This window comes from Muntiacus reevesi, chromosome 7, assembly GCF_963930625.1.
Source record: "Muntiacus reevesi chromosome 7, mMunRee1.1, whole genome shotgun sequence".
Classification (NCBI taxonomy): Eukaryota; Metazoa; Chordata; class Mammalia; order Artiodactyla; family Cervidae; genus Muntiacus; species Muntiacus reevesi.
Window position 1 is genome coordinate 82,694,729 of NC_089255.1, and position 19,851 is coordinate 82,714,579.

General features: G+C 37.3%; 1 protein-coding gene across 2 annotated transcripts in view; it reads left to right on the plus strand.

The window, feature by feature from the left end:
* The window catches only part of YLPM1 (YLP motif containing 1), a 63,754-nt gene that overhangs the window by 30,986 nt on the left and 12,917 nt on the right, over window positions 1-19,851 (plus strand). For both annotated transcript variants that reach the window (XR_010663871.1, XM_065940074.1), the window contains exons 5-17: window positions 1,862-3,970; window positions 6,533-6,653; window positions 9,806-10,226; window positions 10,340-10,432; window positions 10,653-10,848; window positions 11,309-11,427; window positions 12,121-12,275; window positions 15,267-15,329; window positions 15,612-15,731; window positions 15,962-16,138; window positions 16,226-16,309; window positions 16,423-16,506; window positions 18,696-18,776. Coding sequence is in view for 1 of the 2 variants with exons in the window: in XM_065940074.1 (XP_065796146.1) it covers window positions 1,862-3,970; window positions 6,533-6,653; window positions 9,806-10,226; window positions 10,340-10,432; window positions 10,653-10,848; window positions 11,309-11,427; window positions 12,121-12,275; window positions 15,267-15,329; window positions 15,612-15,731; window positions 15,962-16,138; window positions 16,226-16,309; window positions 16,423-16,506; window positions 18,696-18,776 (3,823 nt within the window). In the remaining variant the exon portion in view is untranslated. The remainder of the gene's footprint in view (window positions 1-1,861; window positions 3,971-6,532; window positions 6,654-9,805; window positions 10,227-10,339; window positions 10,433-10,652; window positions 10,849-11,308; window positions 11,428-12,120; window positions 12,276-15,266; window positions 15,330-15,611; window positions 15,732-15,961; window positions 16,139-16,225; window positions 16,310-16,422; window positions 16,507-18,695; window positions 18,777-19,851) is intronic.

The following is a 19,851-nucleotide window of genomic DNA, read 5'->3' on the forward strand; positions in this document are numbered from 1 at the left end:
GACTTTACCTTCACTTACTTAGACTGTAGAGACAGTGTACCGTCAACTTTCCCCACTGATCCAACTGCTACTTTTCTGCTAGAGCAATCTTTTAAAATAAGATATTTAGTGTCTCTGAGTGCTTAAGGTGATTTCTAACTCTTTGTGCAAGCTCAGTCACTTCAGTCATGTGCAACTCTGCGACCCCATGGACACTACAGTCCACAGGGATTCTTGCATGGCAAGAATACTGGAGTGGATTGCCGTGCCCTCCTCCAGGGGATCTTCCTGCGTCTCTTATGTCTCCTGCATTGGCAGGTGGGTTCTTTAGCACCCATGCCACCTGGGAGGCCCTCTAACTCCTTACCCAGCTGAATTAATTCATCTGTTTCAACAGAGATCCAAAGTCACATGACTTTAACAAGTTGGAGGTTTGTTCTCTTTTAGGACTTAAATGTGGTGACGCTACAGTGTCAAGAATCCAGATTCCTTCTCATTTACTTTACCATCTCTTAGTATGTGGTCCATATCTACATGGTTCAGGATGCCCTGCCACCGTATCAGAGCCAGCATGAAAAAGAGAATATGGTGAAGAGAAGAATGTGTTCTTCCCTTTAAGTTTACCACCCAGAAGGATGTGTAAATCATTTTCACTCTCAGCTCATTGGCCAGAACATGGCTGCAAGTTCTCCCTGCAAGAGAGTTTGGGAAAGAGAGTCTTCAGTCTGGCTATCCTTATGTCTTGCTAAAAATGGAGAGGTTCCATTACAGTGGGAAGAATGGAAATGCATACTGGAGGAGTACCGGCAGTCTGTGGCCCCGAGGTGCACAGGATCTCCTGGAAGCTGGCCCTGGCCTGTCCCTTTGCCTTATCTCTCAGTGTGCTGCTTTCCCGCTCCTTCTCTCCCGGCTGTCCTAGACTTCGTCTCCTCTTTCCTTCAGCCGTGCCAGACTGTGTGCACTTCCAAACGTGCTATGCTGGTATGTTTGTCTGCTTTTCCTCATGGTACTTCCTTAGCCTGGGATGTCCTTGCCACCCACTTGCATCATCTCCAGTCCTCTCTGTTAATCTGGTCTCTGAGAATTTGTTTCTCAAGAGTTAACTAAAGCATCTTCTGTTATAGAAAGCTTTATTGGCCCGCACTACCTTCACTCTCGTAGAATTGACCATTCTCTCCTCTGGTATCCTTATTATATGCAGATAGATGTTAGTCATTGCATCTTTTGTCAGTTATTTACACTTAGATTCTTTCTCTTCAGTTGTAAGCCCTTTGAGGACAAAGAACACATTTTATTCTTGTATCTCTTGGATTTAGCGTAGTACTTGATAGAGGATATATGCTAAATATTTATCAATGTGCAAGTGGGTCCATAGCAGAATATCTTGGTCCAGATTTGTAAATGTTGGGGCATGCTTATAGGACATAGCTGGCTGCTGTTTTTAAACTTTTGTCAGTCAAGATGATAATGTTAGCTCCAACAGTATTTATACTCATCCTATGTTACATTGCTAATTGTTTCATTTTTAGTTTTTAGTTATATTTTAACTAAAAGTACTCTCAGAATTAGCTATGGGACTTTTTTTTTCCCCCTGTTTGTAATGAGTGGACTTTTCTGTCTATTAAGGTACGATATTAATCATTGCTTTTTAACAATTCAGTATATCAGTGACTTGCTGCAGAAGATTTGTCCTAAGACCTTCTGAGCTCTGCCACCTTAACATTAATGGTTCTAAGATATTGGTATCTCAGGATTTGTTTAATGACTAGCAGTCATTTTTGTAAAAAAAATTCTAAGGCAAGATTGCCTTAAATATTTTTACATGGAAAAAAATTTTTTTTCGCTTTACTGTCTTGAGTAATATCTTTTGTTTTACTTGTAGATTTGATGGTCCTCGAAGATTTGAGGATTTAGGGTCAAGGTGTGAAGGACCGAGACCCAAAGGGCCTCGTTTTGAAGGAAATCGCCCCGATGGGCCAAGACCCAGATATGAAGGTCACCCAGCAGAGGGCACTAAAAGCAAATGGGGGATGATTCCCCGGGGGCCAGCATCTCAGTTCTATATTACCCCCAATACATCCCTCAGTCCTCGACAGAGTGGACCACAGTGGAAAGGCCCCAAACCAACTTTTGGACAGCAACATCAGCAGCAGCCTAAGTCACAAGCAGAACCAGGAAACAAAGAACCATTAGCAGACACCAGTAGTAACCAGCAGAAGAATTTTAAAATGCAATCAGCTACATTTCCCATTGCTGCAGATGTAAAGGATGCCAAGGCGGCTCAGTCAAATGAGAATCTAAGCGACTCTCAGCAAGAGCCACCTAAAAGCGAAGTCTCGGAAGGGCCCATAGAGCCTTCTGATTGGGACCAGAATTCTCAAAGTATGGAGACTCAAATGGACAAAGCCCAAGCTGTTACTCAGCCTGTACCCCTTGCAAATAAAGCTGTACCTTCTCAATCTACTTTTCCCTCAAAAACAGGGGGGATGGAGGGAGGAACAGCAGTAGCAACATCATCATCACTAACTGCAGATAATGATTTTAAACCTTTGGGTATTGGTCTGCCCCATTCAGAAAACAACCAAGATAAAGGGCTACCTCGGCCAGATAACAGAGACAATAGGTTAGAAGGCAATCAAGGCAGCAGCTCATCTTACAGAGGTCCTGGGCAAAGCAGAATGGAAGACACACGGGATAAAGGACTAGTCAGTAGAGATCGAGGCCAGGCAATCAGCCACGGCCCAGGGTTGGTCAAGCAAGAAGACTTTCGTGATAAAATGATGGGTAGAAGAGAAGACAGTCGAGAGAAGATGAGCAGAGGAGAAGGCAGCCGGGACAGAGGGCTGGTGAGGCCAGGAAGCAGTCGGGAGAAAGTGCCAGGTGGTCTGCAAGGCAGCCAGGACAGAGGTAGAGCTGGCAGCCGGGAAAGGGGACCACCCCGGAGGGCTGGCAGTCAGGAGAGAGGACCCCCTCGAAGACCTGGGAGTAGAGAGAGAATGCCACCCCGAAGAGCTGGGAGCAGGGAGAGGGGACTACCTCGAGGGCCTGGTGGTCGGGAGAGGGGTCTGGGAAGACCAGAATTTGGTCGTGACAGAGGTCCGTTTAGACCAGAACCAGGAGACGGTGGGGAAAAAATGTATCCATATCACCGAGATGAGCCTCCTAGGGCTCCTTGGAACCACGGAGAAGAGAGAGGGCACGAAGAGTTCCCATTAGATGGTAGAAATGCTCCAATGGAACGAGAAAGACTTGATGATTGGGATAGAGAGAGATACTGGAGAGAATGTGAACATGACTATCAAGATGATACTCTAGATCCGTATAACAGAGAGGACAGGTTTTCAGCCCCATCTCGATCTCATGATGGAGATAGACGAGGCCCTTGGTGGGATGATTGGGAGAGAGATCAGGATATGGACGAGGACTATAACAGGGAAATGGACAGGGACATGGACAGGGATGTGGACCGCATCGGAAGACCTATGGATATGTATGATAGAAATTTGGATAATGAGTGGGACAGAGATTATGGGAGACCACTGGATGAACAAGAATCGCAGTTTCGTGAACGAGATATTCCATCTCTTCCACCTTTACCACCCCTCCCACCTCTCCCACCTATGGATAGATACCGGGATGATAGATGGAGAGAAGAAAGAAACCGAGACCATGGGTATGACCGAGATTTCCGTGATAGGGGTGAGTTGAGGATCCGAGAGTATCCAGAAAGAGGAGATACCTGGCGGGAAAAGCGAGATTATATTCCTGACAGAATGGACTGGGAAAGAGAACGATTGTCAGACAGATGGTACCCATCTGATGTGGATAGACATTCCCCCATGGCGGAACATATGCCCTCACATCATTCTTCTGAAATGATGGGGTCGGATGCAAACTTAGACTCTGACCAAGGCCTTGGAGGGGTAATGGTTCTCAGTCAGAGGCAGCATGAAATCATTCTGAAAGCTGCACAAGAACTGAAAATGCTTCGGTAAGTTGACTACTTAAGATCATTTCTTCTAGAACAAGCCACATGCATACAGCTCTTTTTAAAACGATGTGATATATTTGAATGGAATCATTTTACTTCAAGTTCTAACCACGTAATTTTAATTTCTAGTCATTGAGTGCTGTTTTAGGGTAGGATGGGTATTTAGGAACTGTGTTAATTATAAACTTACGTTCTGAAAAAGGAAAATTTGGTAGCCATTCTTGACTTTTATAGATATGTTGTTGACATGTCATGCCTGTGATTATGTCAAGTTCAGACTTCAACTCTCCAGTACTCTGGGTTTCACAGAGCTCATATGTAAAATCCTTTATTTCCCCCTCCCTGTTACTAGATCTGATAGACTTCATATTCACTAATCTTTGGTATAACTTCAGAAAGTGGTGGAAGGATTTATATTTTTTCTCTTTTGAAGCTAAGAATGGTTTACCTGGAAGCAGCCTCAGATTTGTCTAACCATTGATTTTTTTGGGAATGTTTTATCTTTCATTATAACCAGAAGCAGCTATCTCTGCTTGAGGTTGTTACTTGTTTCTATATAATCAAATATTTTCTTTGTGAAATGGAGAATAGAACTTAGATTTCTTGATTAACAATCACCTGTGTATAGGTATCTATGTAACGCTTCCCATTAGTAGCAGTAATGATAGAGGTTAACATTTACTGCACATTTGCTATATACCAGGGACTGTACTAAGTGCTTTGTATGTATTGATTCATGTAATCCGTATACCAACTATATCTTGAGAGAAGAATTTAGGAGTCACTAACAGATTACAATGAGAAATTACTTTTTGAATGATTTCTTAGGGATTAGCAAAGTTTTGCAAAAATAAACTAATGGTTAGTTTCTTATATATTCTAGTGTATTGTGTTTCTTTCATTTTTCAATTCTGGCCTATATTTGTGGATTATACCAATTAAAATTATAGTTGAAGCTTTATGACTGGGAAAGTATGATGAGGAAAAATACATATAAAATGAAAGATGCCTCAGGCAACACAGCAAATTTCTGTGGTCTACAGAAGATACGCTTTAAGAGATTTGACTTTTCCAGATTGCTCATGAAGATGTAGAAAGCATGTTATGGAACACTTAACTACTACTATTTTCACTTTTAAACTATGGATACCTTTAACACCTACTGTGTGCTGGTACTGTACTGATAACTTACTATGTTATTGTCTCAATCCTCCTTTTTCAAATCCTTATCTCAAAGGACTGCAAAGATAAGTAGTAGTATTCTCACTTCACTAAGGCTCAAGAGAGTACCACTTGGCTACTAGAATTGGTAAACCTAGAATATGAAGTCTGTCCAACTCTAAAGTGTTTTTTGTTCATGGAGAACACTAAGCTGATTGATGTTACTCAGCTACCAAGGTTTCTTTCCTTTTTGAAATTTCCTTTTCATCCATTACTGCTTTGTATAGAAGTGCTGGATGAGAGTTGCTTCATCATTCCTTTTTAAAAGCTCTTTCTAGGCCACATAATTAAACAAAGTATGTGAAGCGATGGACAATAACGGTCACAGTTGAATACAAGTCAGCCATGTTGTGTCAGGAAAGTCATAATGTGAGTTACATGAGGCAGAAAGTCATCTTTTTCTTACATTTGACCCTTACTTTGTGTTCACTTGGGTCATTACACTTTGAAAAATGGTAGGAAGAAAATTGTAAAAGGCCTGAAGAGGTTGTGGTAAGTGTTGTATGTGTTTATTGTGGGTGTAAGACAGTGAAAGGAGTTTGACCAGCCATTTAAAGAGAATCTTGAAGAGTTACCTAATTACTCTTTAGGAACATGAAGTGCTGTTTTTGAAGGTATAGGCTAACGGTTATTCTCACCGTATACAAGAGGGGCCTTAAACTAAAATGCCCACAAGAACCAGATAGCTAACTAAAAGGAGTGAAAGTGGGCCAGTATAACTCTACTGAGTGTGAGGATTGTAGCAAAGCGCTTCATCTAAGGAGGGCAGCCACCACTCCACTGAGCTGATTGCTTGCATATGGGAGTGTAGGCCCAGTGTTTCCAAATTGCTTTAAAGTTTCAATTTATATTGAAAAATATGTATTTTTTTGCTTTGTAAATAGTGTCAACTAGCACAGATTTTTAAAACTGATAATGACAGTCAAATTGTAAAAAGTCTTTTTGTGTATTCGTATATATCCAAATACATTTGGCCCATGTGCCACCATTTTTTCAACCACTTACCTAAAGACGATTGAACAAAAAAAAATCAGCAAGAGATTTTGGTTGGATGAATGAAAAACATGACAAGTAGGTGAGATACTAAAATAGACTAAAGAGGCAGGTTCTAGAATTGATCCCTTCTGGGTCTTCAATAACATCATTATCTATAGGTTGTAGATGACTGATAAGTTAGCTCGTAAAGACAAAAAAGTATTACTCTGGAGATGTTTTATGGGTACTGTAGAGAGTTTGAAACAAGGTTTTTAGTTTCCTTTTTTGTTTTTTGATATTAATTATGGTTATTTAGGAATGGAGAACACATGCCTTAAATACAATGGTAATTTTATTTGTTTACAGAGAACAGAAAGAACAGCTTCAAAAGATGAAAGACTATGGTTCTGAGCCACAGATGCCTGACCATCTACCACCCCAGGATTCAAGATTGCAGAATACACCTTCAAGACCTGGATTGTATCCGGTATGGGAAAATAAGATACTCAGAAAAATGAAATGGTTCTTACTTTGTATGTTTGTGTGTCGTTTGATTTTGTTGTTGTTGTTGTTTTACAGTAAGTATACTTTTCCTCTGTAAAAAATGAAAATTTTGGAAAAGTGAAAAACACTAATGGTAATGGACTTCTGAGAATCTTACAAGTATGGTCGCAAGTGTGACAGAAATGCTTTTCCCCTTACAGTTTAAGTACGCCGAGCACATCCGAACTGTGTATATGGCTGTGTTCATAAAATTGTAGAATTTTCTTGGTAATCCTTCTTGTTCAAATAGTCCTGTTTTTCATCTGAACAGTGCAAGGATTCCCTGTGAGCCCTGCTCATGTGAGCTTCCTAGTCTCCCTACCTCTTCAGACTATACTAGTCCTTAGCTAAGGGAAGGGATAGAACATGATGCCCCAGTTCAGGCAGTGAAGTTATGTTAAAGACTCACGTGATTACGTTCTCTGCCAGAACCCTTATTCTCCTGTATTTTGATTGTCTGTTTTCTTGTCTGTCTTGCCTTCTGTCTTATTTTGCCTATTCTTTATAAGGATAGGAACTATGTCTTTTATATTTCTATCTCTTAACAAACAGTAGAAGCTCTAGATTATAAATCCACATTTCTGCTTTATTTACTTGATAAATCATAAGCATTTTAATGTTTTGCTACATGCTTTATATTTTTGATGCGTAATAGTTTATTAAAACTATTCTGTTTCTGTTAGACCTTTGTTTCTACTCTTTTATTAATGCAATGTTAATGAATGTCTTTGTATCAGATTCATAATAGTTTTAGTATTTTTTTATTGAAGTATAGTTGATTTACAATCTTGTGTTAATTTGTGCTGTATAGCAAAGTGATTCATATATATATGTATGTATATATGTGTATATAAATGTATACACATGTATGTATATATGTGTATATAAATGTATGCACATATATACATACGTTTTGCAATTTTCCTTTGTGTTGTCATTTGTCCCGGGATACTGAATAGTTCTCTGGGCTGTCCAGTAGTACCTTGTTGTTTACCCATCCTATATATATAAGTTTACATCTGCATTCTTTACTTCTACAAACCACAGTGCATTATGCTTCAAATTCTTATTTTAGGTATCTTCTTAAAAGTACTTTTAAATTACTAAAGTGGATCCTTTTAATGACTAAAGAACAAGGGCATTTTTAATGATTCCTGTAATGTAGCCAACAGCTCTCTAAAGCTATGTTGTAGCCTTGCAATCATCAGCTACTTAATATTTTTGGTAGACTGAATGGTTTAATAAAATGTTACAATATGTTTGGTAGTTTTGATAATTAGTGAACATAAATATTTTCCAATATTTGTTAATTACATTTCTTGTAAAAAAAATCCTATTTTTGTTACCTATTTGACTCTTCAGGTTTTTCTTATGAATTTATAGTATAGATATTAATCCTTTCTAATGTAAATGCTGTAGGAGTGTTTTGCTTTTCACAAATGTATGTGTTGCTGTCACTGGGTACTATGAAGAGAACACTTTTTACTTATAGTCCAAAGAGTTCCTAAGATATGCACAGCATGTCTGGACAGCTGTGCTCCGGATACGGTAGCTTTGTCATATAAAGGCATTTTCTAACACAGTTTAAAGTGCCATAATCTAAAATTTATCTTTAGGTAGTAGTTGTTTGTCTTTAACTCTAGCCTGTATTGGCCTCTTGTTAAATAATATTCCTAACATATTAGCCAAAATGTAATTTTGCTACTCAAAATGTTTGTTTTTAAAGCCCAGCCTGTGTATGAGTAAATATGTAAGTAATGTGCATTATTGACTTTCCAAGGCCTGAAGTAACTGTCAGTATGTTTGTCAATAGAACAAACAAAGCAGAAACACAGAACTAAATGGATAAAGAATATTCAAATCAGAGATTACTTGCAAAGATTAAAATAAAATTTGACAATTGGGTTTCAGTATTAAGTAGATAGGATCTGTCTGCCCAGAGATTCTACTATTTCCGTAATACACATTTCAGTTGACATCCGGTGCTTGTCAGAGAGAGTACTCAATGTCCGTTTGGTTTCTTTGTTTTGTCATTTCCCGTCACTGATGTTGTGTGTTGCCACAGACAGCTACTGTCAACCAGATGAACTGGATAGAAGTGAGGGAGCTAGCTAGAGTTTGTTTCTCTCACTGGAAGTTCACTATTTTTGTGGAGGAGATAGGTCACTAGAGTGGAAAGAGAGTTTATAGCAGAGATTCTTAAACCAGCTGGTGAATATGAGAATTACACATGGAGGTTTAGTTTTGTTTGTTTTAAACCAATGCCAGAACCTCTTTCACAGAATTTCAGTAGGTTTGAGGTCAGCCAATTAAAATTGACTACCACCCTAAATTTTCTGGAAGAAGAAAAAGAGGGTGGTTCATTGCAGAGGAAGAGAGGAGGGTTTTAAGAGCAGGTTTTTTTCCCCCTGTTTTAAAACCAACCTAATTGAGGTATAGTTTACATACATCTAATTTGTCCATTTTAAAGTGTGTAATTCAGCGATCCTTAGTAAATTTACTGAGCTGTGCCGCCATCACCATAATGCAGTTGTGTAACATTTTCATCACCCCAGTAAGATCCCTTGTGCTAGTTTGCAGTTAATCCTCGTTCCTACCCCAGGTCCCAGGCGAGAGCTAATCTACATTTTCCAATGTGGCTGCGCCATTTTACATTCTTACTGGAAGTCCTAAGTGTCTTCGTGTTTCTTTACATTCTTGCCGTCATTTGTTATTGCCTGTTTTATCAATTGTAGCCATTCTATTGGGTATGAAATAGTTCTTCATTGTGGTTTTAATTTGCATTTCTCTAATGACTAATGATGTTAAGTTAAGCATATTTTCATGGGCGTATTGGCCATTCATACATCTTCTTTGGAAAAATATATGCAAATCTTATTTTTTGATTGTCTTATAAAAGATTTTTTATTCTCAATATAAAAATATTCTCCTTTATCAGATATGTGATTTGCATACAGTGTCTCCCTGATGGTGTATTTTAAAGTACAGAAAGTTTTGAAGTTTGAATAAGTTCAATGGAGTGAGAACCAGATTTCTACTGATATGTGAACATATGGTGGTATGCTCCTTCATTGAGCCATTTACCCTGTTCTCCAGCCTCCAGGGTCCTACAGACCACCGCCTCCTATGGGTAAGCCACCAGGTTCAATTGTAAGACCGCCTGCTCCACCTGCAAGATCATCTGTTCCTGTGACCAGGCCACCTATCCCAATACCGCCACCGCCACCTCCTCCTCCTCCTCCACCACCTCCTCCTCCAGTGATAAAGCCACAGACTTCAGCTGTGGAACAAGAACGCTGGGATGAAGATTCTTTCTATGGCCTCTGGGATACAAATGATGAGCAGGGACTGAATTCGGAATTTAAATCTGAACCTGCAGCAATGCCATCTGCTCCAGTGTTACCACCCCCACCTGTTCACCCTTCCATCCCTCCTCCTGGCCCAATGCCTATGGGTATGCCACCCATGTCCAAACCACCACCAGTGCAGCAGACTGTTGATTATGGCCATGGCCGAGGTAAGTAAAAATGGCAAACTTGTATTTGGGATTCTAGAGGAATTGTTAGCTTCAACTTTGTCTTCCTTAAGCTTCACTCTCAGGGTGTTTTTATCCTTGTTTTTATTTACCAGACATATCCACTAATAAAGTTGAACAGATACCCTATGGAGAAAGAATAACTCTGCGTCCAGATCCACTACCTGAAAGATCAACTTTTGAAACAGGTAGAGGTCCCAGGGAGATCAGTATTTTTCAACCTTTTTGAACCTATTTATCATATGATTTTCCTTTTGGTAAGATTATCTGGGCCTCCCTTTAGTATAGCTAGAGGATTCATAAGTTGAATTTAGGGCAGCAATTTATATTAGTTCTAAATTTAGATTTGTACTTTTCTTTTATTTCAGGAAAAAGGCATGTAGTTCTTAACTTTAATTGTTTTTCCAGAGCATGCAGGCCAACGAGATCGTTATGATAGAGACAGAGATCGTGAGCCTTATTTTGATCGTCAAAGCAATGTCATGGCAGATCATCGAGATTTCAAAAGGGATCGGGAGACACATAGAGATCGAGACCGGGATCGTGGTGTTATTGACTATGACCGGGATCGATTTGACAGAGAACGCCGACCTAGAGATGATAGGTATGCCAAAATATCTTTGCTGGGTGTGCAAATTACTATATACTTAAGTTCAGCAAAAGTAAGTGTAGTTAAGGGAAATTTAGTAAATGATGTATTTTTCTCAGGCATGTGTGTGTATAATTTGGAGAGGGAAGAGTACCAATTTTCAGGAGACTTGATTCTTGAGTTTTGCAAGCTTGAATTTCAGAGAGTTAAATGGGAGATGGAGAAAGGAAAGAGTATTGTCAACAAAGTTGTAGTCTTTCCTTAGTTAATAGGCAAACAGTTAATTTTTGCTGTTGTGAGCTCTGTGGATGTGTGTATGCAAGGCAGATCTAAATGGAAAAGCAAAATAAAAATACAAATATTGACTATGAATGGTAACTACCCATAGAGAAAATTGGGTATATTGTGGTGTTGCATTATAAGAGACTGCCATATGTTTTTTATTTACCAAAGCACTTCCTGTTAAACTTCCTAGGACACAGTCATATCGAGACAAAAAAGACCATTCCTCATCCAGAAGAGGAGGGTTTGATAGGCCTTCCTATGATCGCAAGTCTGACCGACCAGCCTATGAAGGACCGTCCATGTTTGGAGGTAGATTAGTGCCTTACTAACAATAAAGATGCTGAGAATTGAAAACTACAGGAGATGCTTTTGATTGTAGCTGTGGGTTTAAACTTTCAGAGTGAAATACACTCATAGGTTTCTCAGAGATGGCAACAGTATCACCAAAAAGAGTCATGTAATTGATGAAATAAAATGTAAATTTCTTATTTTACATTATTAAAGAAATTTTGGAAGACAGAAACAAAATCACTTATAATCCCACCACCTTCCTACCATACCACAGCCATTGTAATTGTGTATAGTTCCTCTCATTCTCTCTTCACATACATATTAATGAAGTTGTAAACAAAGTTTGCATACAGTTTCTTTATTGTGCTTATTCTCATTGATACTATACTCTATACATTTTTCTGTATGTAAATCTATTATATTAATGGCTCTATGATAGTTCATCAAGTGAATAAGATGTAAGACTCTTATTTTTGAACACTTAGATTGCTTTTAGTTTTTCACTGTTATAAATTAGACTTAAACTAGAAATTCATACCTATTTATATGAATAAGTTTTCCTAAGCTGGTGACTTGTTCTCGTATATATTAACATATATATATATATATATATACACACACACACACACACACACACATATATGTATTAGGAGGAGTGGAGAGCATTAAAATTTTATAAATAGTTTTATTGTTCCACTGCTGGCATCCTAGGAGAACGAAGAAGTTACCCAGAGGAGCGAATGCCCCTGCCAGCTCCTTCAATAAGCCACCAGCCACCTCCAGCTCCACGGGTTGAGAAGAAACCTGAATCTAAGAATGTGGATGATATTTTGAAACCACCTGGCCGAGAGAGCAGACCTGAGAGGGTGAGTCCTATGTGATTGACTAGTTTTATTGCAAATCAGAAGGTGATAAGAGATCTTTTTAGTATCCTGAACGGAATTTCTATACTTTTCTGTGGCACGGTATTTTTTTTTTAATTTTTCAAAATTTATTGGAGTATAGTTGATATGCAAGGTTGTGTTAATTTCTTCTGTATAGCAAAGTGATTCAGTTACTTGTATAGATACATATTTTCATATTCTTTTCCATTATGGTTTAATCACAGGATACTGAACATAGTCCTCTGTGCTATACAGTAGGACCTTATTGTTTATCTCATCTATATATAATAGTTTGCATCTGCTAACCCCAGACTTCAATCTGTCTTCCCCCATTCCCTGCCTTGGCAACCACAGGTCTGTTCTCTATGTATGTGTGTCTGTTTCTGTACTGTAGGTAACTTCATTTGTGTCATATTTTAGATGCCACACAAAAGTCATATAATAATGGTATTTCTTTCTCTTTCTGACTTACTTCACTTAGTAATAGTCTCTAGGTCCATCCATGACGTCATTTCATTTTTCATAGCTGAGTAGTGCTCCGTTGTGTGTATGTATCTTCTTTATCCATCCATCCATCAGTGAACACTTAGGTTGTTGCCATGTGTGACATAGTATTAACATCAGATTCAGGGACTCTTACCATCTCCAAATCATCATAAAGTCTCATAAACTGCCTACCCTTTAGAATCTAAGAAATTAGAGCTTAATTGCTTGGCAAAAAGAAAGTGTTGATTATCCTCTAATTAAAAAAATTTTTTTAAGTGTTGAAAATTATAAAAAATAATTAAGAACTCAATTAATGCACTTTGAAGAAGGGAAAAGAGGATTTGGTCTTATGGCATGTGAAACTTAAAAGGAAGAATTAGGAGAACTTGGTTAGTTTAGACTTATTTTCCTGGTGACCTCCGTATATATATACATATCTATCTAGGTACATAGATATCTATATACATATACACACATTCTTACATTTATCCTGTGTTGCAAAATAATTAGATTCCATTTAAATAAACTGATACTGGGATTTCTATCAGAGGTTTGACTCCATGCATGTATGTATGTCACTGTTTTAAAGTCTAATTTTATCTGCTATTGGTATAGTTACTGCAGCTTTCCTGTGGTTGCTGATACCTTTTTCCATCCTTTTAATTTAAATCTATTTGTGTCTTTCAATCTGAGATATGTTCCTTATAGATAGCATATAGTTTAGATCATGTTTTTTAGCAGTCTGATAATTTTTGCTTCTTAATTGGATTAATTACACATTACATTCATGTGTAATGTTTTTCATGTAGATGGCTCAAGTGCCCTGTGGTTAGGATTCAGTGATTTTGACTGCTGTGGCCCAGGTTCAGTCCCTGGTTGGGGAACTGAGGTCCTGCAAGCCACATGGCAGGGCCACCAAAAAAAAGAGATATGGATAGCTTAATTCCATTCCTGGCTTGCTCAGCTGTATTGAAATACAGTTGGTTTTTGTATATTGATTATATATTGCTCAACATTGCTGAACTCATTTGTTGGTTCTAATAGATTTTTAGTGGATTCCTTGGAAGTTTTCCTGTATGTGAGATGATATAATCTTGCAGATGGAGATGATTTTACTTCTTACTTTTCAGTCTGGATGTCTCTTTTCTTTTTCTTGCCTAGTTGTTCAGTGTTGAATCGATATGGTAAGAGTGGGCATTCTTGTTTTATTCCTGAACTTAGAAAACTTTCAGTCTTGCACCATTAAGTACTGTGTTAGCTAGCTGTGCATTTTCATTTGATGTCCTTTATCAAGTTGAGGCGGTTCCCTTCCATTTCTAATTTGGTAAATGTTCTTATCATGAAAGGATGTTGGATTTTGTTAAACGCTTTCTCTGCATTGGGATTTTTTTGCTTTTTATTGTATTGATATAATGTATTATTACATTAACAGATTTTAGATATTAATTGGTATCTCTAGGATAAATCCTACTTGGTCATGTTGTGTAATTCTTTTTATATGTTGCTGGATTCAATTTGGTGAAGTTTTATATCCATACTCATAAGAGATACCTAATTTTCTTGTGATGTCTTTGTCTGGTTTTGGTATCAGATTATATGCTGGTTTGAAATACTGGCCTCATAAAATAAGTTGGGAATTGTTCCTTCCTATTCTTTTTTTTTTTCTGAAAGTGTTTGAGAAGAGTTGATATTTTTCTTTAAATGTTTGTTGGAATTCAGTGAGGAAGCCGTCTGGGCCTGGATGTTTCTTGTTGGCAGTATTTTGACTGTTAATTAAGTCTCTTCACTTGTCATAGGTTTGTTCAGGTTATCTGTTCTTCTTGAGATCATTTCAGTAGCTTATGTGTCTCTCAAGAATTTGTCCATTTTGTCTGAGTTATCTAGTTTGTTGGTATGCAGTTGTTCATAGTAGTCTTTTATAACCCTTTAAAGATTTTTGTAAGGTTGGCACTCGTGTCCTCTTTTTTTTTCTGATTTTGGTAATTTGAATCCTATCTCTTTTTTCTCAATTTCTCTAAAGGTTTGTCAATTTTGTTGCTCTTTTCAGACAACTACCTTTTGGTTCCATTGATTTTTCTTTAATTTCCTGTTCTCTATTTTAATAACCTCTGCTCTAATATTATTTCCTTCCTTCTTCTTGCTTTATGTTTAGTTTGTTCTTCCTTTTTCTTATGTTGTGTCTTCATTTTTATTAATCTCAAAGTATTTTTTGATTGTTGTTTTGATTTCTTCTTTGATCTATTGGTTATTTAAGAGTATGGTGTTTCATTTTTACATGCTTGTGCATTTCCCAAACTTTTAAATTTCTTTCCACTGTGGTCAGGGCTATGCTTTGTATTATTCCTGTCCTCTCAAATGTGTTAAGGTTTATTTCATGGCCTATGGTATGGTCTCTCCTGGAGAATATTAGGTCATTGTTAACGCTAAGATCAATTCATTGTGGGGGAAAAAAAAAATTAAGTGATTTTTTTTTTAAATGTGTTTCAGATTGTTGTTATAATGAGAGGATTACCAGGCAGTGGAAAGACACATGTTGCAAAACTTATTCGAGTGAGTATGGAAAAGTGAAAGCATCTCTTGCTTTTGTTAGCCGCTTGCCTTCTTAACAAGCAGCGTGATGTTGACACAGGTATTTCCTGTTTGTTCTGCTCTAGTTGGCCCATCTGGTAGGTGCTGTCTCATTTTGATCTGCTTAGACAGATACTTTTGCCCCAGCTTGATTTGAAACCACAAGAAGATTGCGTGGTATTTAGCCATAAGAAAAAACTTTGTGCACATTTATTAATTTATTCCATAAATTCTCTTTAACTTTCTTGAATATCTGATTTTTAGGATAAGGAGGTAGAATTTGGAGGACCTGCACCCAGAGTTCTAAGCCTGGATGATTACTTCATCACTGAAGTAGAAAAAGAAGAAAAAGATCCAGATTCTGGAAAGAAAGTGAAAAAGAAGGTATGGTATATTCCTCTCAGATTACATCCTAATTCATAAATAGTATTGAAAGCATGTTCAGAGAGAAATTATTGCCTTTTTTGAACACAAACTTTAGTGCTCAGGTGTGAAGGAAAAGACTACACCTGAGAAAGAAGGAAAGTTGTCTTTATCCAAATGCTAACCAGGGGAGAGATTTAAGGTGATTCCTGCTTTTGCTAACTGTGTATCTCTTTTGTGGGGAATCTTAGGTAATGGAATATGAATATGAAGCTGAGATGGAGGAAACCTACCGTACCAGCATGTTCAAAACTTTCAAAAAGACTCTGGATGATGGCTTTTTCCCTTTCATCATCCTGGACGCCATCAATGACAGAGTTAGACATTTTGACCAGTTTTGGAGTGCAGCAAAAACCAAGGGATTTGAGGTATAGATTTAAAAGAACTTCAGAGTATTTTGTATTATCAAGGAAGCCTTGCATTTGTTTGCTTAATCATTATTCATTTCTTCTTAGGTATATTTGGCTGAAATGAGTGCAGATAACCAGACTTGTGGCAAGAGGAATATTCATGGACGAAAGCTTAAAGAAATAAATAAGGTGATTATTATTATTATTTTTTTTTAAGAAAACATAGAGGGCATAGCATGGTCTCTTGGTCTTTCTTTGAGTAGCTTCCAGAGATAACTTGAGCTCCTGAATTTCTCAATTAGATGGCTGATCACTGGGAAGCTGCACCTCGTCATATGATGCGTCTGGACATTCGTTCTTTGTTGCAAGATGCTGCTATTGAAGAGGTGAGTGTCCTTTGGCTCAAAAGCAGTGCAGAAGCCACCTTTTTCTCCACCGTTTTTACTTTGAAAAAATTCTAAATTACAGAAAAGCTGCATGGTTAGTATAAGAACACCTGCCTGCCTTTCATTGAGATTCACTGATTGTTAATATTTTGTCACATTTTTCTCTTAGATTTCTTCTGTTTCTTCTTGTTGCTACCATTAGTACTATTCCTATTACTGTGAAACCATTTGAGAGTAAAAATGCAGTCCTCATAAACCCTTATCCCCTAAATATTTCAGAAGATACCTCCCAAGAGTAAGGGCATTCTCTTACAGAAGTAGAAATCTCAGTTAACAAATTCAAGAAATTTAACATTTGATAAGATCCTGTATTAGGTAATATAAATTTCCTGAATTCTTTCATGTACAGACCATATTCATATTTCGCCAGTTGTTTCTGTAATGTGCTGTATAGCAGTTTCTTAAAATCCAGGATCGAATCCTTTAAAAAATGGTTTCTCAGCTATGTCACAGTCATGAAAGACAAAGAAATCTTGAAGCATATTGGTCAGTTAACTGTTTTGTTAGCTTCTCTCATTGTGGGTTTGTCATGATTAGCTTTAGGTTAAACGTTAGCAGGAATGCTACGTAAGTGACGTGTTCTTAGTGCATCATATCAGGAGTCATATGATGTCAACTTATTTTGTTATTGTTGATTAAAATGTTGATCACTTGGTTTTGGTGATATCTTCAAAGTTTTCTACATTTTTCTCTTTGTAAGAAGTGATCTATAGGGAGATACTTTGAAACTGTTAATATCTTGTTCCCTGACAGATTTTCATAGATTGATAATTCTTATCTAAATCTATTATTTGTTTGGTAGAAATAAATCTTTATCATGGAAAAGGAGAGATCTTTCTCTTTTAATCAGTTATACACCTCTGCTTTATTTGACTTCTTCCTGTGAATGAGTTATCGATACTCAGTGTTTCCACTGTATTTTTATGTGTTTTTGCCTCCCATGCCACTTGTCAACCCATTTCCTTCTGACTCCTGTCCCAGCCATTCTCTAGAGACTGTCTCACCCGAGAGTTCCATGACAATGAACAATTCTCACTTCTCCTGTTGCGTAATTTTGCAGCCACATGTGACTATGTCCTCCTTCTTGAAAACATTTTTTCTCCACTTCTATGAATCTGCCCTCTCCTGATTTTCTTCTTGCGTCTCAGGTCATGATGCAAGTCTCCTTTTCAATCTCCTTTCCTGGCTTCTCTTGCTATCCAGTCCTTAAATGTTGAAATTCTTTAGAGCTGTATCCTAGGCTCCGCTTTCAGTCTGCACATTCTGTATAGACAGTCTTTCTGGTACCTTGAATTGCCACTTACATGCCCTTAATATTAAACTGTAAAGCTTGGAATGAATTTTATCAGTATCTTAACAGTAAATTATATCTGAGCGGAGAGATTGTGGGTGATTTTTACAATTCTACTATTACTTTCCAAATTTTGTACCAAAAGATATGTATTACTATTACCTTAAAATAGGTCAAACTCAATCTATTCAATGTGTAATTCATCTAAACCTGTTCCTTTTCTAATAATCTCTTCTTTAGTAGCTAGACCCATCAATCACTTAGTTGCTGAAACCCTGACGTTTTTACTCTCCATTATTTTTGACTCCCTTTATACCGCTGTTTGACTCTATCCCTCCACCATGTCTATACAGACTATAAACTTTTGTCAGTTTTATCTTATAAATACTTCTGTAGTCTATCTACTCTCTGTTTGCATTGCTACTATTCTGGGCCAAGCTCTCATCATGACTTTTTACTATACCCTTTCTTAAATTTTGAGATTTGAATTATACATGTTTTATGTGATTGAAAAAATACTTGCTAAAGGTTTTCAAAAGAAATCCTAGTAATCTATAGTCATTCAAAACAGATAAGCATCAACTTAGATCATTGTATTCAACTTCACAGGGAATTATGAAGATAGATAGATATCCCAGGAAAATGAAAGGCAGGGATATCATGTTGTCTGTCAGTTCTGTTTCAAAGTTTAGGGTATTAGAAATTTCTTAGTATGTAACTGTGAGTCTTTGCATCTTCCGCTGGGCAGCTGTGCTCATTTCAGATCTCAGTGAAGGACTCAACATTTTCCTGAATGTTAACTCAGTCTATTTTATGTGTGATTATTGTGGTGGTGTAGGTGGAGATGGAAGATTTTGATGCAAATATTGAAGAACAGAAGGATGAAAAGAAAGATGCAGAGGAAGAGGAAAGCGAACTGGTAGGAGACAGAACAACCACTTTGAACAAAGTGTCTCTTTATTAAAATTCTTAAGGGTTTAAATTCATCTCTGTGGTCAGATTACTGTTGTTGATATGCAACTTAATGGTAAAAGTTTCCAGAATCATCTTCACGGAGACTTTTGGATACTTTTTATTTTTACCCCAACCAAAGGAAAAGAACCCTCTACTGTGTTGTTAACAAGAAAATTTTAAGAATGCCAAGATACGTACCCTTGTATTCACTCAACTATTTGTGGGTGGCTCTAGGGGAATATACTTTTTAAGAAAATCAATTACATATGAAAGATCATTTTTACATTCCAGCAAATACATGGTACAGCCTATCCAACTTATGAATAATTGTCTCTTCTTTGCTATAAGAGCTCATAACTGAGTTTCTATAAACTGAGGCAGAAGAACTTATTGAATGAGGAGGCAGAGGGTTGCCACTGACTCCTGGATTTGTTCTTCCGCATTTTATTCTATTAAGTGATGGGGAAAATGATTTGACTGTATAGGCAATGCATTTTGCTTAGGCCAATTAAAGGCTTACGTAAGTGTGAATTCAGAATTCCCGTGTACCTACTGTAAATGCTTTTGATCACACCTCTGTTGTGATGTCTGCCTTACCCTGTCATTCAAGAGTATGCGACTTCCAGACTTATGTTATTTTCAGTGTTTGCTAATGCGGTACAGAGATTAGCAATGCCTTGAAATAGTGTTGCTTTTTTAATTCAAAATATTATTTGTTTTATTTAATACTTCAGCCCTTGCTAAAGTTGCTTTTCATATTCTTCTGAAAATGTACAAAGTGAGAACCCTGATTCTTCCCCCTAGAGAATACATGCTAAGAAGTGGTTTCATTAACCCATGTGTGTTATAGAGGACTCTGGATAGAAACTGTGTGTTTGCATAGAGATGGTGTCAACCTCTACATTCCTAGATTTCGTATGTGGATTAAAAAATAAGCTTTAAAGTTAATGGCATTTGAGTCTCAGTATGTTTTTTTTTCCTTTAAACAAAATCTTTTTATTTAATTAGATTGTGTTTTAACATACATGACCTAAGGTGTA